A 24,793-nucleotide genomic window follows, 5' to 3' on the forward strand; every position below is an offset into this window, starting at 1 on the left:
TTTTACTATGTTAAAGGCTCTATATAGATGCAAGTTCTTGTTGTACAGATGCACTGAGAGTTGAATTCTCCCAACCTTCCCCAGCTCCCTCCCCATTCCCTGTCTTTCCCCCTCTCCCACAACCCCCAAACGCCTTCCAGTCCCATATACCACACAATGACAAATGCAAGCTATACTAGAAGAGGTATAAGGAATGGGAAAATGAACACGGTAATGAGGCGTCCAGTGACAATGGGGTTCATGGAGTCAATCCATCTGATTGATGGAGTCATCCCATGAGAGGTAGGTGACACAGGGAGAAGGTGGGATGAAAGTAAAAGGAGGAAACTGTTTGACCTCTGGGAGTCCTGCACAATAGGGTTCGATTGTTGAGCAGAGACTACAGGTCTCATTACAAAAAGAGAGAAAACCGATCATGGTCTCCTCACCCGGACTGCTATCAAATGATTCCTGCTGCTGGCCAAAGCACTTCATTAGCATTGGCATGCCCAATACTGTGTCATATGAGGGTAAACATAGAAAACATAGAAAATAGGTGCAGGAGTAGGCCTCACTGGAAAAACCCCCTTTGTCGTTTTGTTTCTAACGGGTGATTAATCCATTTCTTCAACCAGGCGAGAATGTAGAGCATTTTCTCACATTTGGTTCTAAAGCTCTAATCCAGCCATCATCCCCTGTCCGTCTGCAATGCAATCAATCAATCATTGCACAACATAAAAATAGCTCCACACAAATAACTCCAAAAGAAGAGATTTTAAACACCAACCGTTTCTGCAAAAGGACACCTCTCCAGTGTAGTCTTATTTGTATATATGCATGTGTGGGTCAGCTAAAGTGTCTCCTTGACCTTGTGTTTGTTTAGTGTGGATGGGGTGGGTAAGGGTGTTGGCAAGGGCACGGGGAGGGGTGATGGTGAGGGCATGGGGTGGGGAGGGGATGGGGTGGGGAGGGGTGTTGGCGAGGGCACAGGGTGGGGAGGGGTGGTGGCGAGGGCACAGGGTGGGGAGGGGTGGTGGCGAGGGCACGGGGTGGGGCGGGGTGGTGGCGAGGGCACGGGGTGGGGCGGGGTGGTGGCGAGAGCATGGGGAGGGGTGGTGGCAGGGGCATGGGGTGGGGCACTTTCTCCTATCTCCCTCCGTACTTGTCCGTGTGGGTGTGTAAGTGCTGTAGTTTCTCCATACTGTTCAATCTCTGTTCCAAATTGCTTTCATTGGGGATGGGGAGACTGAGATGCTGCTGTTGCTCTGCAACCCATAGATAGCTTTGTTTGCAACTGAGGAGACAGAAACAGGATTGGACCATTCAGCCCCTCAAGCTTGTTCCGCTATTCAGTTTGATCATAGCTGAATTGTACCTCACATCAATTTACCCACCGTTGATCCACATCCCTTGATACCCTTGCCCCACAAAAATCTATTGATCTCAGCCTTCAAAATTCCAATTGATGCAGGATCCACAGCCTGCTGAGAGAGCATACGGATTTACGCTTTCTTTTGTGTGAAGATGTGCTTCTTGATTTAACTCCTGAATAATTTTAAGATCATGCCCCCTTGTTCTGGAGTTCCCCATCAGAGGAAATCATTTCTCTGTATCTACCCTATTGAATCCTTTTGTCATTTTAAACACATCAATTAGATCACCCCTCAACCTTCAATACTCAAAGGAATACAAGCCAAGCTCATACAGCTGAGGCTCAGAATTTAAATCCAAGCATCATTCTGGTGGATCTGCACTGTACCCGTCCCTGAGGTGTGATTTCCAGAACTGAACACAGTGCTCCAGATGGGGTCTGACCAAAGCTCGGGATAACTGAAACATACCTTCCTCACTTTTGTATCCAGTGTCCTTGAGTTAAAGGCCAACATTCTATTAGCCTTTTCAATTACTTTTTGTACCAGTCCAACCAGTTTTGAGTAATCTATGTACATGAACACCCAAATCCCTTTGATTCTCCACAGTTCCTCGTTTCTCACCATTAACAAAATACTCTTGATTTATCATTCTTGGATTCAAAGTAGATGACATCACACTTGCTCATGTGGAACTCCATGTGCCACAGTTTTATCCACTCATTTAAGCTATCAATGTCTCTTTGCAACTTCTGCTCCCATCTACGCAACTTAATATCCCCCCCCCCCCCACCAAAAGAAAATGTAGTGTCATCTAAAAACGGATATAAAACTCTATTCCTTCATCCAAGCCCTTGATGCACATGGTGAAAGGCTGAGGCACCAGTCCAGATCTCTGGGGAATATCCCCCTTGGTGCAACCTGCCAAACAGAGTACGCACCCTTTTATCCCTAGTCTCTGTCTCCAACCCCGCAACCAATTTCCAACCCATGTCACAAGTTTTCCTATAATTCCATGCACATTCATTTTTGCTGATGACCTCTTGTGTAATCAGATGCCTTCTGGGAGTCCATGTAGATAACAATTCTCGACATTCCCTTATCCACCATGACCTCGGCAAAAAATCAACTTGATTAGTTAGGCACGACTTACCCTTCACAAATCCACGCTGACTCTCTAATCAGCTCATACCTGTCCAAGTGCTCAGTCACTCTGTCCCTGATGGCAGATTCCAGTAACTACTCCACAACTTACATTAGACGGACAGGTCTGTAGTTACGTGGTTTCTCTCTTCCCCCCCCCTTCTTAAATAATGGAGAGATATTTGCAATTTTCCAATCTAATGACACCACCATTCTAAAATCACTAATAAAGGCTACAGCACTGGGAATCAACTAATAATCCACGAGTCGCACCAAGTCCCACTCACCCATCACCTCTGTGCTCGCTGACCTACATTGGCTCCCCGTTAAGCCACGCCTCAATTTCAAAATTCTCATCCTTGTTTTCAAATCCCTCCATGGCCTTACCCCTCCCTATCTCTGTAATCTCCTCCAGCCCCACAACCCCCCAAGATGTCTGTGCTCCTCTAATTCTGCTCTCTTGAGCATCCCTGATTATAATCACTCAACCATTGGTGGCCGTGCCTTCTGTTGCCTCGGCCCTAAGCTCTGGAATTCCCTCCCTAAACCGCTCTGCGCCTCTCTCCCCCTTTAAGACGCTCCTTAAAACCTACCTCTTTAACCAAGCTTTTGGTCACCTGCCCTAATTTCTCCTGATGTGGCTCGGTGTCAACATTTTTGACCCATAATACCCCTGTGAAGCGCCTTAGGACATTTCACTACGTTAAAGGTGCTATATAAATACAAGTTGTTGTTGTAATAAACAGGTCAGACACAAATCTGCTCATAGAGGATATAAGACTGGGAATCCACTGAAATAGGTCAGTGCCAGGAATCCACTAATAAACGGTACAATGTTGGAAATTCTCAGATAAAGAGAACTTAAATGTAGCAGCCGGTCCAAAGATGTGAGTAAATTGTAAGCTGTTTTGTCGTCTCATTGTTACAGGACAGGTGCCTAGATAACCAATGAATTGTAACCTGTTTCTGTCTCCTCACTGTTACAGGGCAGGTGCCAAGATAACCAGCGTACATCGATCCAATACAACAGCAGCAGACTTTAAACCAACATCCACACCGACTGTGGCACAGGGACCAACGCCAACCCAGGCAGCAGCAATGTCACGGTATGGACTTCAGTGTGAGCTCCCTGAGAGTTTGGCATTTCCTTCTTAAACAGATTTTAGTAGCAAAGAGTGCAATTCCATCCCCTCCCCTTGTGTGTTTAATGTGCTAAAGCAGGCACCTCACACCTATGTCATCTCACTTATTAATGGTGAATTACCCGCAGTATCAACATGGACTTGGGGAGTCAGGAGTGCGAGTTTTCTCTTCAGTGGTTGGATGTGGAAGATTAATGTGTAGATTTTCCGCTGGATCCTCCGATCAGGCGTTAGTCGAGTAGTGCATTATTGCACCCACTATTATGTGCTGACCCTTTCAGCTTTCATGGAGGCAGCTTCATTTATGTAGCGAGAGTGAACTCCCTGCCCATCTTAGGTCTGCACTGGGAGCTCACCACAGGGGAATCAGGAAATGGCTGTAATAGATTTAAAGGCTGCTTATACCAGGGATGATGGCTAGATTTAAAGGCAAGTGGCTGTATATGCGGATACAAATGTTAAGAAAAAGGCTGCAGATATTTTAATGTATATATTTCAACTTTTGCAAAACCTGTTTGGGTAATAAAATGCCTGGGCAAATAATGAATATGAAGACATAAAAATAGAGTCTGATTATATTGTTATAATTCAAGTTTGAAAAATTATCATTGTCTGCATGTGTGATTTCCCCTGGGGAACGATGAAGTATACAGACAAGCAACACATGGTGACTGAGAGACTGAGCTGTAAATGAGGGCATTTAACTATTGAAGAGAATATTGACACCGCTTTTTCAGCCAATGAGTTGGAGGTTGAGCAGGACCTCCAGCGAGTTTTACAGCCAGCAGAGTCTATTTAAACAGAGTCTCTACAAACTAGAGCAAACAGAACTCGTGTCTGAAACGACAACAAAGCCTCCGGGTAAAAGCAGAGATATTTCTCCAATAAAATGCAGTGAGTGAAGGAGAGTTAAAAATAATACAAACTTATTATTACCCTCGCAAAATACAGTAAGTAGAGGATAGTTGCGTAACACAAATTATGTGCGCAAAATCATTCATAGTCACTGACAGCAGTACATGATTGATGGGCGAATTATCCAATCATCTCCACTCTGGCCGGGACTTGTGGTATCCCTATATGCACCCTTTAAATATCTACAGCAACTGCCCGTGAGCAGATGCAGCTGAGTGGTTTGAAGTGCCCTGAGCACAGAGCAGGGCACCCTGGTGAAAGTTGATGTTTTGTCTGTTTTCCCCTGGGCAGCCCTCTCTCCCAATGGTGCTGAACCAATAATGTGAAATTCGCACCAAAATCCAGACCGAACCAATACCGTGCCATCTCGTTTTACTGTTTGCATATGGGCTCAGCGCAGCCATTTCCAAAATGCCACAAGGTTCTACGAGCAGGTAGTTAACAAGGCCTCAATTGATCTTAACAAGTTAAATCAGATTTCTCAACAAGATCTTCTTAACTAAGGCATTTACTTTTTTTTAAGCAAATAGAACAGTGGTTAACTGGAAGTTGTGCCAAAGACAACAAAACCGACAGTTCCTGATCAGCACCCAGCTTTCTAACAGTTTTAACTTCCATTGGCCTTAAATAGTGATTGAACACTGGCCCCATCGTGGCCGCTTGTCTCAATGAGATCTTATGACAGGAAGCGGAAATGTTACAAGAAAGTAATGAGAACGCTACATCACAATTTCAGTCTATCATTCAAACCCACATCATTCAAGCCTGACAACAGTCACTCGACAGATGATCAGGCCCTTGGTCTCTGCTGCACAGGCAACTTGGCACTTTAAGATCCTGGGTCATGTCTTCTCTCAGTTTTGTTTTGTATTCTGTGAGCTTCTCTTCATAACTTCATGTTTTTAAGCTCCAGGATCATCCTTTCTTGTTCCTCTTCTACCTGCCCGAAATTGGACACAATACATGACTCATATGGGCAATGTTGCTTTAAATTTAAATAGTATTTATTCCCAAAGTGATCAGCAGCAGAATTTTGAGTGATGGAAAATTCACTGACTCTGCTTCGATGAGATGGGAAGACAAGCGTGACTGTGGATGAATGAAAATGTTTCTTTGCAGGCAGAGGCTGTGGGATTACTTAAAAACAAAACAAAAAGCAAGTGAGCTTTTGGAAGGTTGGCTCAATGAGGCTGTTTTAGCGAAGAACACAGACCATGGGCTGTGTGCATCAAATAATCGGCTCAGCACTCAATTGAATCTGGTTTAGAAGGCCATTTTTTAGAAAATTGATTTGAAATGCTGTTCTCTTAAATATTTTCAGATGTGTAAAGTTTCCTGTTGTGTTTTGAGTTTTATCATTCTAACCCCTCAGGATAAATGACGCTGAACATTGAGTTTGCAGTTGTGGTCATGAAGCCCCAATGTTATGGTCGTCGTTGCGCTTTCTCAAAATGTCATCTTTGACTGTTCGATTATTTCTATTTGCTAAAACTATCTAGAAACATCTTGCGTCTAGCAAGCATCCATCCCACTTGGGGTGCATTTATACTGCAACGTTAGCACTGCTGCCAATCAGTTTCCACTTCAGAGATAAAGGAAAGCACTTGTATTTATATAGTACCTTTCATAGAATCATAGAAATTTACGGCACAGAAGGAGGCCATTTGGCCCATTGTGTCTGTGCCGGACAAAATAAAGCTATCCGGCCTAATTTCACTTTCCAGCTCTTGGTCCGCAGCCCTGTAGGTTACGGACCTTCAAGCGCACATCCAAGTACTTTTTAAATGTGATGAGGATTTCTGCCTCTACCACCCTTTCAGGCAGTGAGTTCCAGACCCCCAACATCCTCTGGGTGAAAAAAGTTCTCCAACTCCCCACTAATCCTTTTACCAATTACTTTAAATCTATGCCCTCTGGTTATTGACCTCTCTGCTAGGCGAAATAGATCCTTCCTATCCACTCTATCTAGGCCACTCATAATTTTATACACCTCAATCAAGTCTCCCCTCAGCCTCTATTCCAAAGAAAACAACCCCAGCCTATCCAATCTTTTCTCATAGTTAAAATTCTGCCAAACTGGCAACATCCTCATACATCTCCTCTGTACCGTCTCTAGTGCAATCCCACCTTTCCTGTAATGTGGTGACCAGAACTGAACGCAGTAGTCTAGCTGTGACCTAACTAATAACTGCCTAGACTAATAAAGGCAAGTATTCCATATGCCTTCTTAACCACCACACCACCTTATCTACCTGTCCTGCTATCTTCAGGGATCTGTGCACATGCACGCCAAGGTCTCTTTTTGTTCCTCTACAATTCTCGGTATCCTACCATTTATTGTCTATTCCCTTGCCTTGTTCGCCCTCCCCAAATGTATTACCTCACACTTTTTCAGACTGAATTCCATTTGCCACTTTTCTGCCCACCTGACCAGTCCATTGATATTTTCCTGCAGTCTGCAGCTTTCTTCCTCAGGAATAGTGTTAAATCCAAGGAAGAGGAATATAAATTGGCCAGAAAAAGCAGCAAACCTGAGGACTGGAAGAAATTTAGAATTCAGCAGAGGAGGACAAAGGGTTTAATTAGGAGGGGGAAAATAGAGTACGAGAGGAAGCTTGCTGGGAACATAAAAACTGATTGCAAAAGTTTCTATAGATATGTGAAGAGAAAAAGATTAGTAAAGACAAACGTAGGTCCCTTGCAGTCAGAATCAGGTGAATTTATAATGGGGAACAAAGAAATGGCAGACCAATTGAACAAATACTTTGGTTCTGTCTTCACGGAGGAAGGCACAAATAACCTTCCGGAAATACGAGGGGACCGAGGGTCTAGCGAGAAGGAGGAACTGAAGGAAATCCTTATTAGTTAGGAAATTGTGTTAGGGAAATTGATGGGTTTGAAGGCCGATAAATCCCCAGGGCCTGATAGTCTGCATCCCAGAGTACTTAAGGAAGTGGCCCGAGAAATAGTGGATGCATTGGTGATCATTTTCCAACAGTCTATCGACTCTGGTTCAGTTCTTATGGACTGGAGGGTAGCTAATGTAACACCACTTTTTACAAAAGGAGCGAGAGAGAAAACGGGGAATTATAGACCGGTTAGCCTGACATCGGTCGTGGGGAAAATGTTGGAATCAATGATTGAAGATGTAATAGCAGCACATTTGGAAAGTAGTGACAGGATCGGTCCAAGTCAGCATGGGAAATCATGCTTGACAAATCTTCTAGAATTTTTTGATGATGTAACTAGTAGAGTGGACAAGGGAGAACCAGTGGATGTGGTGTATTTGGACTTTCAAAAGCCATTTGACAAGGTCCCACACAAGACATTGGTGTGCAAAATTAAAGCACGTGGTATTGGGGGTAATGTATTGACGTGGATAGAGAACTGGTTGGCAGACAGGAAGCAGAGAGTCGGGATAAACGGGTCTTTTTCAGTGACTAGTGGGGTGCCTCAGGGCTCAGTGCTAGGACCCCAGCTATTTACAATATACATCAATGATTTAGATGAAAGAATTCAGTGTGATATCTCCAAGTTTGCAGAGAACACCAAGCTGGGTGGCAGTGTGAGCTGTGAGGAGGATGCTAAGAGGCTGCAGGATGACTTGGACAGGTTAGGTGAGTGGACAAATGCATGGCAGATGCAATATAATGTGGATAAATGTGAGGTTATCCACTTTGCTGGCAAAAACAGGAAGGCATAATATTATCTGAATGGCGACAGATTAGGAAAAGGGGGGAGGTGCAATGAGACTTGGGTGTCATGGTACATCAGTCATTGAAGGTTGGCATGCAAGTACAGCAGGCGGTGAAGAAGGCAAATGGCATGTTGGCCTTCATAGCGAGGGGATTTGAGTATAGGAGCAGGGAGGTCTTGCTGCAGTTGTATAGGGTCTTGGTGAGGCCTCACCTGGAATATTGTGTTTGGTTTTGGTCTCCTAATCTGAGGAAGGACGTTCTTGCTAATGAGGGAGTACAGTGAAGGTTCATCAGACTGATTCCCGGGATGGCAAGACTGACATATGAGGAGAGACTGGATTGTCTGGGCCTGTATTCACTGGAGTTTAGAAGAATGAGAGGGGATCTCATGGAAACATCTAAAATTCTGACGGGACTGGACAGGTTAGATGCAGGAAGAATGTTCCTGATGCTTGGGAAGTCCAGAACCAGGGGTCACCGTCTAAGGATAAGGGGTAAGCCATTTCGGACCGCGATGAGGAGAAACGTCTTTACTCAGAGTTGTTAACCTGTGGAATTCTCTGCCGCAGAGAGTTGTTGATGCCAGTTCAAGCGGGAGTTAGATATGGCCCTTAAGGCTAAAGGGGTATGGAGAGAAAGCAGGAAAGGGGTACTGAGGTGAATGATCAGCCTCTGTTGATCTTATTGAATGGTGATGCAAGCTCAAAGGGCCGAATGGCCTACTCCTGCACCTATTTTCTATGTTTCTAACCACATGGCTATTTTTTGTACCATCTGCAAACTTCTTAATTATCTTGAATTTTAAATTATTGATATATATACCATAAATAGCAAGGAAGCTAGCCCTGTGAAACCCCACTGGAAACAGCCTTCCAGTCACAAAAACACCCGTTGACCATTACCCTTTGCTTCCTGCCACTGAGCCAATTTTGGATCCAACTCGCCACATTCCCTTATCAAAAGCCAAGCTAAAATCCATGTAGGCTACATCAAACACGCTACCCTCATCGATCCTCCTTATGTTGTCAAAAAATTCAATCAAGTTAGTCAAACATGACCTTCCCTTAACAAATCCATGCTGACTTTCTGAATTTTATGACCTCAAGATATCCTAAAGGACTTTAAAGCCAATGAAGTATTTTTGAAGTATTAGAGTTGTAATATAAATACTAGAGTCCAGGTTCCAACTTGCTTCTGGAGAGAAGTGGTGGTCTCACAGCTTGGGTTTGGCAACGCATGGATTGGTTATCCCAGTGTAGTGTGAACTGTGTTTAAAAAGATTCCGGGGGAGGGCCTGGATATTTCTGTTGCAAGGCTTTTGATTTTGGTATTTAGAAGGCAAAAACACTCACCATCCTCCTTCGCATCCGCTCTAAATTTTAACATTTAACCACTGGTAGTGGGCTGGACTCAGATGTAACTTCACTTTTACCTGCTAGTTGTCCATAGAAGTCAATGGAACCGATTATCGGGCGTGGCGTATGACAGACGGATGCATATTCATTTTGCGCTGGTGCCCAGGGGGATTTTCTCACCCCGTTATATCTCTCCCTCCCACTCTCATCTCCTATTTTGTTTTTTACAGTTCCATTAAAGGAACTCACACTCACCCTCAGTTTCTAATTTTGAGAGAAGGGTCATACCCAAAGGGTGGACCTCTCTTGTTTACTTCATACCGACAGACCTACAGTGCATTTCCAATGCTTTCTGTTTTAATGCCGGAAACTGCTGTTGCAGCACCTCCTTTAGCTTTGGTACGGAGCTTTGTTTACTTGGAAGAAGCACATATATGAAAGCTCTGGCATCTGTTTTATCCCTAATGATCAAGGGTGTTTGAAAGTAACTGGCAAAGACTCCTCATTTTATTTGATGCGCATCAAGCTCTGGCTTTCAGAAAGAACTGTTAATGATTTTTTTTCATAAATATATGTCCTTTAATGAGCCTCCGCCTGGCAAGCACATCTCGCATCACTCCAGCAATGATGGCAGTCAGTAGCCTGCGGGCACTATACCTCCCGTTGCCATGCTCTCTCTCTCTCTAGGCTTCTGAAAATCAGCGCACTGCGTATAATTACTAATGTCTACACAACTGCAGTAAAATCTCGCACAAATATCAAACAGGAAAGCGCAGGGAACATGCAAACAATTGGCACTAAAAATGCAGCTGAACCCTGTATACGGCTGTCTCGGGGAGTCGGGCAAAACGCTAATCATAAAAGGACTTTGACGAGTTATAAATATTCCTTGTTAGTGTGCAATCTATAGGCAATGCATATTAAATTCAAGATGTTCGTGCCAAGCTTGCATTAGAAAATAGGTGCAGGAGTAGGCCATTCGGCCCTTCGAGCCTGCACCGTCATTCAATGAGTTCATGGCTGAACATGCAACTTCAGTACCCCATTCCTGCTTTCTCGCCATACCCCTTGATCCCCCTAGTAGTAAGGACTACATCTAACTCCTTTTTGAATATATTTAGTGAATTGGCCTCAACAACTTTCTGTGGTAGAGAATTCATTGAACATGGTTGGAGCAGTGCGGGAGTCCATAATAAGGAGCGGCTGAAGCAGTAGCAGGATAGGGGAGTTGAAGGAACAATCCACAGGGAGGTCAGGGACATGCTTGTGGAGATGTTACGCAAATCTGGGAGAAAAGTGAACAAATAAAATATCACATCTAAACTGCAGTTCTTCCTTGTTACAACGTGCTACGGTCATTCCAGGACATGGGCACTCGGCACCAAGCAATAATTAACAGTGTGCATGATACAAGTAATATCAACTATAAAACTCCTAACCACCAATTTTCGCACAGCAAGGGGTCCCCGCCCACCCCCCTCCCAGTTCCTGGTTGTCGTGGACTACAGTTGCGTCTCATATCTCTGCCAATGGTCCTTTTGAAGTGGTTGCATGAAATTAGCCAGACGTGACGCAACAACAACTTGCATTTATATTTCGCCTTTAATATAGTAAAATACTTCGCAGATGCATTATCAGAAAAGTTTGTCACCAAGCCACATCAGGAGATATCAGGACAGGAGACCAAAATCTTGGTCAGGTAGGTTTTAAGGCGTGTCTTAAAGGAGGAAAAAAGATAGAGAGACAGAGGTTTAGGGAAGGAATTCCAGAGCTTAGGACCCGGATAGGCACTGATTTCAATCTCAGGATAGCTACTTTATGAAGTATCAGTTTGGCTCAGTTAGTAGCACTCTCATCTCAACATCAAAATGTTCTGGGTTCAAGCCCCACTATCGCTATTTTAATTTATGACTTTCTCCAGTGATGATCTATCCAACGATCTATCCAATTTCCGTCTGTACAGTATCTAATGGGACTGCACTTCGGGTAAGATATAAATTTGGAGCTTATTTTTTCCATAGCGATTCACTTTTGTAATACGCGTAAGCACCCTTTTGGGGTTTTGCCTTGTTCTGTAGGTTATGTTGATGATCTGGTCATTATTTCATTGCTGTGTGTGGGAGCTTGCTATGCACAAGTTGGCTGCCCTGTTCCCTTCATGACAACAGTGACTACATTACAAAAGTACTTCATTGGCTATAAAGTGCTTTGCGACGTCCTACAGTCATGAAAGGTCGTAAATGCAAGTTTGTTCCTTCTTTCACTCCACATTCCCTTACGTGTATGTACACTTCTTGAAGCCATGAGCTGTTTCTTAAAAAAAAAAACATGAGTGCTGAACTTTACAAAATAATTGAGGTTCTTTGTGTTGATCTTTTGATGGATGCAATTCCCCTCCCAAATCAGAGAGTTATTGTGTTTTGTAATTATGTGTTTGCTTGCAGTTGGGCCGTAACCTATCCCACATGCAGTCAGCCAGAGTTACAGTATGTTATCTATTTGAATGTTAATTGCACTGAATGGCACATCTGGAACAGAAATGTGGAGAGATGATTACAGCTCTGCTTTGAGGAAGTACTATAATTTTGTGGAAATAGCTGGGGGCATAATGTAAAAGGAGTAAGCCTGTTCTTGATATGAAGAGAGAATGGATTATATGTTCAACATGTTTTCAGAAGCTAGCTGTAAATATTGAGTCCGGGCCAATATTTATCCCTCAACCAATATCACTAAAACAGATTATCTCATAATTTTATCTCATTGCCGTGCTTGGGACCTTGCTGTGTGAAAATGGCTGCCATGTTTCTTACATTACAACAATGATTACACATCACAAGTAACTTCATTGGCTGTAAAGCGCTTTGGGACATTCTGAGGTCGTGAAAGACACTATATAAACAAAAGTAGTTTTTTTTAAATACCCTATACCACTTTAACTTGCATGTTGGTGAGTGAAAATCTGGGCAGTTGTTGTCAAGAATTAGATTGTAATGTTGCTTTGAAAATATTTCCAAATTAAAAATGTAATAGTTGGATTACTGCTGCCCAGTTCTTTGAAGAACCAAATCTAAAATATCCAGTATTTTTGCCAAGCTGGGTTAAGGTATAATGAATGGCTTTCATTCATGCTGTGTCAGCTGTAACCCAGTGGGTAGTACCTTTGTCTCTGAGTCAGAAGGTTGTGGGTTCATGTCCCACTCCAGGGACTTGAGCACACAAAAAATGTAAACTAACGCTGTGCTGAGGGAGCGCTGCACTGTCGGAGATGCCGTCTTTCAGATGAGACATTAAACCGAGGCTCCGTCTGCCCTCTCAAGTGGACGTAAAAGATCCGATGGCAATATCTCGAAGAAGAGCAGGGAGTTATCCCTGGTGTCCTGGCCAATATTTATCCCTCAATCAACATAACAAAAAACAGTTTATCTGGTCATTATCACATTGCTGTTTGTGGGAGCTTGCTTGCGTGCAAATTGACTGCCGCATTTTCCACATTACAACAGTGACTACACTCCAAAAGTACTTCATTGGCTGTAAAGCACTTTGAGACGTCCTGTGGTCGTGAAAGGCGCTATATAAATCCAAGACTTTTCTTTCTTTCCAGTGTGATGTAATGTTTGTGCATTGATGGCATGTCAAATTTCTATGTTGCATCAATGGTAGCCAAAGTTTACTTTATAAACATCCATAGGCATGCTGAGAAATATGAGTCCCTTGGGTGTTCTTGGACCAGCTTGTTTAGAACAGTGTTTATTATTTATTCCCACACCTTTCCGGAATAGTGGGAGTGATTTTAACCTAACCTGTCCGGCAGGAAACTAACGGGGTCAAATCAGGTGGGGTGTAAAACGGCAACCAATCCGGTCAGTTTTCCCCTGGGTGGGTGAGGTTAAAATCACCCCCAGTGTTTCTGTACTTCAGTTTATAGCATCAGTTCTTTTCAGTATGGATTGGTTTCTCATTTGTATTCAGATTCCCAGAGGTTACAACACGGCATTCTTGAATTACCAGAAATACTAAAAAAAATTAAATGTAAACAAACCTTGATCAATTTGGATTTTATCACATGGTGGTAAACAGGCATTAATAGAATGTTGCATCAGCACTGCTTTATGAGGCTCTTGTTATCTATTTCAGGAGTTTATGATCAATTTTCGAGAAAACCTAGGGAGAAATTTTTGAATAGGTCCCTCAGAGTGAGGAACATCATAGAAGTGGGCTCTTATGAAACTAACAGAGATCTCTGATCTCGCGGATTCATGGAGACTGCCAGTGAGGTTCATTGGAGAAGCCTTAACTGCAAATATTTTTTCAAAATCTGCTCCCTACATGATTTTTACTGTTATGGGAAAAACTCCATTAGTAAGTACTGAAAATGCTGATCAATGATGATGACCTCAATTGGTAAATAGCAATTGTTGACTGATAATGTGGAAAAGTACTGACTTAGTTGGTGAGTGCTAATTGACTGACACTGTGGGTAAGAACAGGTTGCTGACTGGCACTGGGGTAAATAGCGAATGTTACATGAGTACAACTCGCTGGAGCAGTGGGTAAATACAGATCAGTGATTGGATTTATGGCTGAGAACAGATCTTTGGCTCTGTAGGTAAGTACACATTATTGACTCTTTCTATGGGTGGGAACAATTCTTTGATTGGACCTGAAGTAAGTAGAGAACATTGGTCCTTTGGGTAAGCACAGATCTGACTGGCTCTATTAGCAAGTCCAGAATGTTGACTGGCTCTGCAGCTGACAACAAATCTTTGGCTCTATGGGCACCAATAATTGAATGCCTTTCTGCTTAAGTACCAATCTGGGGGATGGAGTGGAGTATTCACTTTGAACAAGAATCTTCCACTGGACCAGTGTGGGTTTTTTTTCTATTTCCTACACCAGTCATCCTTAGATACATTGCGAAGAATCTTAAGATTTTGAAATGGAGCTGCATGACTAATAATTTATCTGTCGATTTTTGCCGAGGAATATTTATTTAACTGTGTGACCTGAAGTTAAAGGTTAAGTGTATTATAAACGGATGCGTTTATTTGCACTGCCAAAATGGACGCCTTGTCTCTGGCTCTCCATTATCACATGACTTATTGCTGATTGGTCCCCTTGGAGGATAAGCCACACCCTGAAGTTTCTCTGGAATGTGTAACTGAAACCGCCCAGCCCAAGTTCTGACTGACTTTACAAATTGTAATTCGATCCATTTTGACTTCAGAAGCCACAGAGGACAGATCTCCCCAAAAGCCACCAAGTTCCAGCCGAAGTCCCTTACGCCAGTGCAAGTGCTGCTTCCCCCAGCTGAAGTCCCTTACCCCAGCACAAGTGCATCCCTCCCCTAGCTGAAGTACCTTACCCCAGCACAAGTGCATCCCTCCCCTAGCTGAAGTCCCTTACCCCAGCACAAGTGCATCCCTCCCCTAGCTGAAGTCCCTTACCCCAGCACAAGTGCATCCCTCCCCAAGCTGAACTCCCTTACCCTAGCGCAAGTGCATGCCATTACCCCCGTCCCCCGCCCACCATAGATGGGGCATTGTGTGTGGGTCACGGATTATTAACAGGTTTATTGGGTATGAAGTGAATAGTGACAGTATCCTGACTTCTGGATTTCATCCACTCCAACGACGTCCCTTGTAACACACGCACCAAGCTACCCGAGAAATCGGGTGTGGGTGTAAAGGGGTTTGGAAGACTGTGATCCATCTTCCCTGAGTTCCCTCTCTCCCCTGTCCCGCTTCCCTTTCTCTCCTTCCCCACCCCCCCCACCCCCGTGTCCCTCTCTCTTTCCCCCACCCCGACCACCCACCGCCCCGTCTCCCGCTGCCCGCAGGCTCTGATGAACAACATGGTTTCGGGTGGGGGGGCGGATTCGAGAGGGCGCAGGCGCAAAAGGACAGTACAAATAGATTCTGATTATAAACACACTCAAGGTCAGTTTGCTACTATATCCAGAAACTGCACCCTGGACTAACCTTAAAATCGTCCTCAAATTCAAACTAATCTTTTATTACATCACGGGCAAAATGGTGACATTTGGCATGTTCTCCTGGAGATGTGTACATTAAAATTCTTCTGTTACATCCATGGCTCCATTATTATGAATGATCTTAACATTCATGTGTGGAGTATAAACACCAGTACAGACTAGTTGAGCTGAATGGCCTGTTTCTGTGCTGTATATTGTGCAATTCTATGTTTTTACATTCTTCAGTTATATCCCATGTTCCATTATTTGTATTCCATTTCACCCCGGCTGATGATCAACACCTTGTTCCCTTGGTTTAGTTAATGTTTTGGCTCCAATGGTTAGCCCACTATTTCTGTAAAAGCCCAATACAGAGAGGGACAGAATTGACATGTATGGCTCTGACTCTTGCTATTAATCCTGTCCTGTCTTTTCCGGATCCAATGATGCATTACTAGTGCAATGCTTTTTATGATGGAATTTTCCTCTGCTCCTGATTCCACAGATAGGCACGGTGAAAACTGAGCTCCCACAGGCACGGTATTGAATACTCTTTAAGTTCACAAATTATCCAAATAAATAATGAAGTCCAGCTTCCTGGCAGTTTGACCTCTTGCAATCTGGTAGTCTGAACACAAGGAAGAAAAAAAACAAAAGAAGTTATCGCCCAATAACTCAACCTTTCTGTTTACACACTTTACATCATGGAGACGAGATGCAGTTTCAGTGTAGAGGGAGCAGTGATTTTTTTTTTAAGGAGGGAGTTCTAATACACAGAGGTGATGGGAAGAACTCATTGAATGAAGAGAACTAGTAGTAATGGTTTTTAAAGGGAAATGCCTGGCTAACTGCCAAATGCAAGTGAGCCAGAGAGAACATTTATTGAAAACGCATTCTGTGCTGCCTATGGTCTTTGTTGTTTAACGTCAGTGAGTGTTGATCTTATTTAATACCTGTTGATCAGTAAATGAATTGGTGATGGAAGGTTTGGTGTATGGTTGTCCAGCATTCAGATGACGTGTGTCTGCTATGTCTGTCTCCGGTTATAGAAAGAAAGAACTTGCATTTATATAGCACCTTTCACCATGTCAGGGTATGTTCCAAAGTTCTTTACAGCCAATGAAGTACTTTTTCAAGTGTAGTCACTGATAATATAGGAAATGTGGCAGCCAATTTGTGCATAGCAAGCTCTCACAAACAGCAATCAGATACATGACCAGATAATCTGTTTTAGTGATGGTGATTGAGGAATAAATATTGGCAAGGACACCAGAGAGAATTCCTCTGCTCTTCTTCGAATAGTGCCATGGGATCTTTACGTCCACCTGAGAGGACAGACACAGCCTCAATTTAACGTCCCATCTGAAAGACGGCAGCTCTGACAGTGCAGCACTCCTTCAGTACTGCACTGGAGTGCACCATCTGTTTTAGTCTCTTAACATACAAGAGCTTTATTAGTCTCTGTATAGTATGTAAGGGCTCTTTTAGTTTCAAGATAACATTCAAGGGGTATCTTCATTTTTATGATATAGGTGACCCACATTAGTTCCTATATAACATTCAGCGGCCACATTAGTCTCTGGATAACTTACAGGAGTTATATTATAAGAACATAAGAAATAAGAACAGGAGTAGGCCATAGCCTGCTCTGCCATTCAATAAGATCATGGCTGATCTGATCATGGATTCGGCTGCACTTCCCTGCCCGCGCCCCTTATCCCCTTATTATTTAAGAAGATATCTATTTCTGTCTTAAATTTATTCAATGTCCCAGCTTCCACAGTTCTCTGAGGCAGCGAATTCCACAGATCGAAAACCCTCTGAGAAGAAATTTCTCCTCATCTGTGTTTTAAATGGGTGGCCTCTTATTCTAAGATCATGCCCTCTAGTTCTAGTCTCCCCCATCAGTGGAAACATCCTCTCTACATCCACCCTGTCAAGCCCCCTCATAATCTTATACGTTTCGATAAGATCACCTCTCATTCTTCTGAATTCCAATGAGTAGAGGCCCAACCTACTCAACCTTTCCTCATAAGTCAACCCCCCTCATTTCTGGAATCAACCTTGTGAACCTTCTCTGAACTGCCTCCAAAACAAGTATATCCTTTCGTAAATATGGAAACCAAAACTGCACGCAGTATTCCTCACCAATACCCTGTACAACTGTAGCAAGATTTCCCTGCTTTTATACTCCATCCCCTTTGCAATTAGTCTCTTTGGGCCTGGAATTCTTCATATTACTGCCCACTTACTGCCCAGAAATGGGAATTTGATCAAAAAAAATCAATTACTGTCCACTTACCACCCACATTCCCTCCAGCGGGAAATTCATCAGATATTTTACCGCCGGCAGTAGTCGATACTGCCCATCCATCGGAGAAGGCCCAAAAACACAAATTTGATCAATAAGATCCATTTACTGCCCGCCCTAAATACCATCCTGAAAATTAAGGTCTTGCCTGATCTTAGCCGACCTCAAGCGGACAGTAGTAGTGTGCCTGAGCCCTAAGCTCTGGAACTCCCTCTCTGAACCTCTCCACCTCTCTACCTCTCTTTCCTCCTACAAGACGCTCCTTAAAACATACCTCTTTGACCAAGCTTTTGGTCATATGTTGTAATTTCTTCTTGCATGGCTTGGTGTCAATTTTTTTTTTTGTCTTATAGCACTCCTGTGACCGCCTTGGGATGTTTTACTATGTTAAATGCGCTATATAAATACAGGTTGTTGTTATCAGTAAAGAAGCTAAACTGTACTGTTTAAGGGTTTGGAAATTGTTCTAATGACTATTTGATACATGAACGGTTTACTACAAACAAGAAATTGGCTGCCATGTTTCCTTCATTACAACAGCAACTATACTTCAAAAGTAGTTCATTGACTGTAAAGCACTTTGGCACATACTGAGTCTATGCAAGACGTATATACTAGTCTGTCTTTCGTTTCTTTTTACTAAACTAGAAAGCAATTGCTTCCACTAACAAAGCTGATTAGCCTGCATTCTATGCTGTCCTACTTAAGTCAACCACCCCAGTGGCTCTCTGTTACTGAAGCTCCACATCCAGCTCCTGAAATTCCAAGGCGGCAGCTCCCTAAGGAGATCCGCTGAATATCTTTCCCCATGGCCAGCTCCACCCCTCGCCCCCCCCCTCCCCCCTGGCCCAGCATTGCACTCCGGGTCCTTTCGGCCAGCCGGCCCAACCCAACGACGACCACGTGCAGCAACAGCCAGACTAGCAAACGATGTCAACAGAAAAAAAATAATCGTGTATGCGCAGACCTCCGCCTCCAATCTTTGTCGAGTCTAATAACCTCCACCATCCGCTGCACCCTGCTCCCGCTACCGCCTGCTAAATAATCTTAAAATTCACGCTGCACGATCTTGCTAGTAGCTAGCGGTAACAAACCAAAGGGCCATCCAAATACCGCCGAGAAAATGGGCAGCAGCGGGAGATCATCAATTTCGGGTCCTATCTGACATACCTGGGCTGCATTCATTTTGGTTGAAAAATGGGAGCTGTGTTAGTTCCTGTATACTACACCAAGGCAGCATGAGTCTATATATAATTTACATGAAATTTATTACAGGAAACTCTCGATTATCCGAGTCCCTCAGGGATTGGGCTACGCCGGGTAAACGATTTCTCCGTTAGAGCGAGTTGACATTATAAAGTTAAAACTTCAATGAATAAATACTGTGCAATCAGCTACAAACAGTAACAAGGCAGTTAAGTATGGACATTACCAGCATGTATGCAGGTGACCTCGAGGAGGAGATTGTCTAGCCCCGGGGTTCCGGAGCGTGCTGCCTTCCCGGGCTGAAAGGACTCCGACATCAGTGGCGTCCGCGAGAGACAGTGGCTGCAGCAATGCGTGCACGCACGGAATTTTAAATGCCGTTACAACAGTTTCCCGTGTGCGGATAATCAAGAGTTGCCTGTACTTTAGAAACATAGACATAGAAACATAGAAAATAGGAGCAGTAGTAGGCTATTCGGCCCTTGGAGTCTGCACCGCCGTTCAATATGATCATGGCTGATCCTCTATCTCAACACCATATTCCCACTTTCTCCCCATACCACTTGATGCCTTTTGTGTCTAGAAATCTATCTATCTCCTTCTTAAATATATTCATTGACTTGGCCTCCACAACTTTCTGTGGTAGGGAATTTCACAGGTTCACCACCCTCTGAGTGAAGAAATTTCTCCTCATCTCAGTCCTAAATTTCCTACCCCATATCCTGAGATTGTGACCCCTTGCTCTAGACTTCCCAGCCAGGGGAAACATCCACCCCGCATTCAGTCTGTCCAACCCCTTCAGAATTTTATACATTTCAATGAGATCTCCTCTCATTCTTCTAAACTCTAGTGAATACAGGTCTAGTCAATCCAATCTCTTTTCATACGACAATCCTGCCATCCCAGGAATCAGTCTGGTGAACCTTCGCTGCACTCCCTCTACGGCAAGTATATCCTTTCTTTGGTAAGGAGAGCAAAACTGCGCACAATACTCCAGATGTGGTCTCACCAAAGTCCTGTATAACTGTAGTAAGACATCCTTGCTCCTGTACTCAAATCCTGTTGCAATGAAGGCCAACATACCATTTGCCTTCCTAACTGCTTGCTGCACCTGCATGTTTGCTTTCAATGACTGGTGTACAAGGACACCGCTTTGTACATCCACATTTCTCAACCTATCACCATTGAAATAATACTTTGTCTTTATGTTTTTCCTACCAAGTGGATAACTTCACATTTATCCACGTTGTACTGCATCTGCCATGTGTTTGCCCACTCACTCAACCTATCTAAATCGCCTTGCAGTGTCTTTGCATCCTCCTCACAACTCACAATCCCACCTAGTTTTGTATTGTCAGCAGACTTGGAAATATTTGGTTTCTATATATAATATAGTGAATAGCTGGGGCCCAAGCACTGATCCCTGTGGTGCTCCACTAGTCAATGCCCGCCACCCCGAAAAACCAATTTTCAATCCATGCCAGTATGTTACCCCCAATCCTATGTGCTTTAATTTTGCACATAAACCTCTTATGTGGGATTTTATCAAAGGCCTTCTGAAAATCTAAATACACTACATCCACTGATTCTCCCTTATCTATTCTATCAGTTACATCCTCAAAAAACTCCAATAGGTTTGTCAAACACGATTTTCCTTTCATTAATCCATGTTGACTTTGTCTAATCCTGTTGATATTTTCTAAGTGTCCCGTTATCACATCCTTTATAATAAACTCTAGCATTTTCCCTACTACTGATGTTAGGCTAACCGGTCTGTAGTTCCCTGTTTTCTCTCGCCCTCCTTTTTTAAATAGTGGGGTTACATTTACCACCCTCCAATTGGCAGGAACTGTTCCGTAATCTTTCGAATTTTGGAAGATGACAACCAATACATCCACTATTTCCATGGCTACCTCTTTTAGTCCTCGGGGATAAAGATCATCAGGTCCTGGGGATTTATCGGCTTTCAGTCCCATTAGTTTCTCCAGCACTATTTTCTTACTAATAATCATTTCCTTTAATTCCTCTTGCTCACTAGACCCTTGGTTCCCTAGCATTTGTGGGACGTTATTTGTGTCCTCTTCCGTGAAGACAGAACCAAAGTATTTATTTAATTGTTCTGTCATTTCTGTTTTTAAATAATGTATACAGTGTGTTTGTTTCTGTGTAATCTACAGTGATTATTTCCCCAAAATATATCTGTTAGTGGCCATTGATACCCCATGGTCTGATATACCCTCTGACCCTACTACATCCTGTTGGAAAATCTTTGCAGTGAACTCCAAAGTTCCACCAGACCTAACTCTTTGTAAGTACAAAAATAACAAAATAAATCTATCTATAATGCAGAATAACCAGCGTCTTAGCGTGAGTAACTAACTGAGCTTCTCAAAGTAAAATGAGGTTCATAAACTGCTTCAAGGTCACTTTAATAATTTTAGGAAATTGCACACCAGTGATGTTACCAGCTGACTACTATTTTCCTCATACACACACCTGTAAAGTAAGTGACCTATTGTTTTCAGTAGACCCTTAGCTTCATTAGGAATAGGAGTAGGCTATTGAGCCCCTCAAGCCTGCTCCGCCGTTTAATTACATCATGGCTGATCGGTTTTTTAATCCTATTTACCTGCCTCTTAATACTCTGTAACAAAAATCGATTGGTCTTAGTTTTGACATTTTCAGTTCACCTAGCCTCAACAGCTTGTAGGAGGAGATAGTTCCAGATTTCCACTACCCTTTGTATGAAGAAGTGCTTCTTGACAGCACCTCTGAACGGCTTAGCATTAATTTTAAGGTTATGCTCCCTTGTTCTGGACTCCCCCGCCACAGGAAATAGTTTCTCTCTCTCTCCCCCCTATCAAATACCTTTTGAACAGCCTTTTGAGTGGTGTCTCAGAGAAGGGACAGCAGCTCTGAAACTGGACTCCTGGCATCTGTTAATGCAGCTCCCTCACACTGCCACTAACTAACCCCAGTCCCCCTTATACCTGAGGGAGCAGGGCAAAATCCTCCAAACCGGATACTTTCCTTTAATCCCTTCAATATCTCGGATAGTTTGCAAGATGTGAAGCCCGTTGGAGCTGTGTTTGGCAAAGCTCAGCAGCTCGTCTGAAAGGTCTGGCTAGTCTGCAATCACAGAAAGGCACATTGCTCTTCTGAGTGAGTACAGCTTAGGTTGTAAAAATTAAACAGCGTGATGTGCAGGAGCCAGGTTTAATCCGATTTATGCAAATATTATAGTCTATTGTAGCTTCAGCACAAGAGAGGGCTGTTCTGATCAACTGATAATGATCATTAGGATGGTTGTTGTAACCCTTCTCTTGACTTCTAATTTATTCTATGATATTTGGCATCTAACAGATGACTTTTTTTAAAAAGCTTTTTTTTTAAAAAGAAAAGCTGCAGAGTACCTTTTTAGATTTCCTTTTATAATTCAATGCTTTTTAAAATGTCTGCATTTTTCTCCCTACTTGTCGCCCTCTGCCTTTAACGTGGCCTTGTTCACAGGCTCTTCTCATAGCCACTTGTGAACGAACAGACGTGTAGCACAGGACCTACCCTCTGGTTCTTTCCATCCTCATCTGTTCCCTGCTTTCCTCAGGGGAATTGTTTTCAATTGATTCTCCTTCGCCCCACAGGAACAACTGCGATTGGGAAGGAAGCTGTGGGTGAGCTCTACCCCTAGAAACCCCCCACCCCCCACGCCCATCTAGGGTGCAACATATTGGGGCCCAAGTTTCCACAAGAAAAAAAATGGGCGCCCCTCCGAGCTGGGCGCCCGTTTTTCGCGCCTATAACGGCGCCTAAAAAAATCCTCGGTATTCTCCACCTACTTACAGGTCCTCTGGCCCTCGGCGCAGCCAGCGCGAGCTGTGGGGGGGGGGCGGAGCCAGGTCCCGGCGCTGAAAACAGTGCCGGGACCTCTACACATGCGCGCTACAGTCGGCACGCAAGTGCAGTAGCTCCAGGCGCCGAACTGTGTGGGAGGGGCCCGAAGCACGCAGCCCCTAGCCCTGGCTGAATGGCCTCACTGGGGCTGAGTGAATAAGGCTCCTCCCATGGCCAGCTCCTGCTCCCCACCCCCGACAAGACCCAACACCCGCCCGACACCCGCTTCCGCCCCGAGACCCGCTCCCCCCCCCCCCGACTGACCCGACCCGACCCATGCTCCTGTTCCCCGACCCGACCCCCCCCCCCCCCCCCACTGGACCCGACTCCCGGACTGGATCTGATCCGACCTGACCTCTCCCTCCCCCCCCCCCCCCCGCTCTCTCTCCCTCCCTCCCTCCCCTTTCTCTCTCCCTCCCTCCCCCTTCTCTCTCCCTCCCTCCCCCCTCTCTCTCTCTCTCTCTCTCTCCCCCTCCCGCTCAGCGACACGAACGGCTTTCTCCCCACCCCTCCCGCTCAGTGGCACGAACGGCTGCAGAATTCTCCCTGGCTGAAGCACTTTCACACAGGTAGGAAGATGGTTTATTTAATCTTTTCTTGGCTTATAAATGTTTATTCAGGTTGGATTTATTTGTAGAAGTATAAATAAGGATTTATTGTCGAATTTAATGAGTTCCCCCCCCACCACCTCGTTCTGGACGCCTAATTTGTAACCTGCGCCTGATTTTTTTAATGTGTAGAACAGGTTTTTTCAGTTCTACAAAAATCTTCACTGGCTCCATTCTACTTTAGTTTGGAGTACATTTTCACTGTGGAAACTTTCAAATCAGGCGTCAGTGGCCGGACATGCCCCCTTTTGAAGAAAAAATTCTGTTCTAAACTAGAACTGTTCTACCTGACTAGAACTGCAGAAAAAAAAATGTGGAGAATTGCGATTTCTAAAATAGTCCGTTCTCCACCAGTTGCTCCTAAAAATCAGGCGCGAATCATGTGGAAACTTGGGCCCATTGCTACACCATACAGATCTGTATATGACCATCCACTGGCACAGGTCATTGGGGCATCAAAGGATTGCTCTACCTTTATACTGTTACTCTGGGCTGTATTGTAGAGAGATTGAAACAAAGTATTCAAACGCATCGCAGCCCCTCCCGCCTCCCACCCCATTCACCATCCCACTGATCCACTGTAGGGTATTCAACCTTAAATGCCTAATGCTTTTCTTGTGATCTGTGATCACTTTGTAACTCACTATCTTTACAACTCACAGCGTTTGAGCCTGAAGACTGTCGCCCGCCCCCCCCCCCCCCCCCTCGCTCGCCCGCTCATCCACTCACTCACCCTCCCTATGAAATATATTTTCAAATGAATGACCTGAAGAGACTGCCATTCTAACTCTAGAGCAACGTCTATGCTGCATTTGGCCATTGTCTTGCTGAATGGAAGTCAAGCTGGAGGTCAGAAGGACGGAATTAAGGGAGACAAAAAAGCAGATTTCAAATTGATTAAAAAAATTGCAAAATAGTTCAAGATTTCAAATAGATCTGCAATTGATTTTTTAGTCTCACATTCCTTTCTAACCCCAGGCTCCTGCTCCTTTGCTGTGCCATGCCCTACTACTGATGGAGGGAAGCGCTGATGATTTGTTTGTGTTGCTCAGTAACAAGCTGCTCACAGGCACGAGAGCAGCTGGAGCCAGTGATGTGCCCTCCGGTTTTCTCTCAGCTCCCCGACGGGAAACACTTGATTTCTGGCCCAAGGCTTTTAACTGCAGGGGAATCAGGCAAAATTTGACACTGACCACATAAGGAG

General features: G+C 44.0%; 1 protein-coding gene across 3 annotated transcripts in view; it reads left to right on the forward strand.

The window, feature by feature from the left end:
• The window catches only part of LOC139279980 (diacylglycerol kinase zeta-like), a 521,188-nt gene that overhangs the window by 385,301 nt on the left and 111,094 nt on the right, over positions 1-24,793 (forward strand). For all 3 annotated transcript variants that reach the window (XM_070899368.1, XM_070899369.1, XM_070899370.1), the window contains one exon: positions 3,479-3,598. In XM_070899368.1, coding sequence (XP_070755469.1) covers positions 3,479-3,598 — 120 coding nt within the window. The remainder of the gene's footprint in view (positions 1-3,478; positions 3,599-24,793) is intronic.

The sequence above is a fragment of the Pristiophorus japonicus genome, chromosome 14 (assembly GCF_044704955.1).
Source record: "Pristiophorus japonicus isolate sPriJap1 chromosome 14, sPriJap1.hap1, whole genome shotgun sequence".
Classification (NCBI taxonomy): Eukaryota; Metazoa; Chordata; class Chondrichthyes; family Pristiophoridae; genus Pristiophorus; species Pristiophorus japonicus.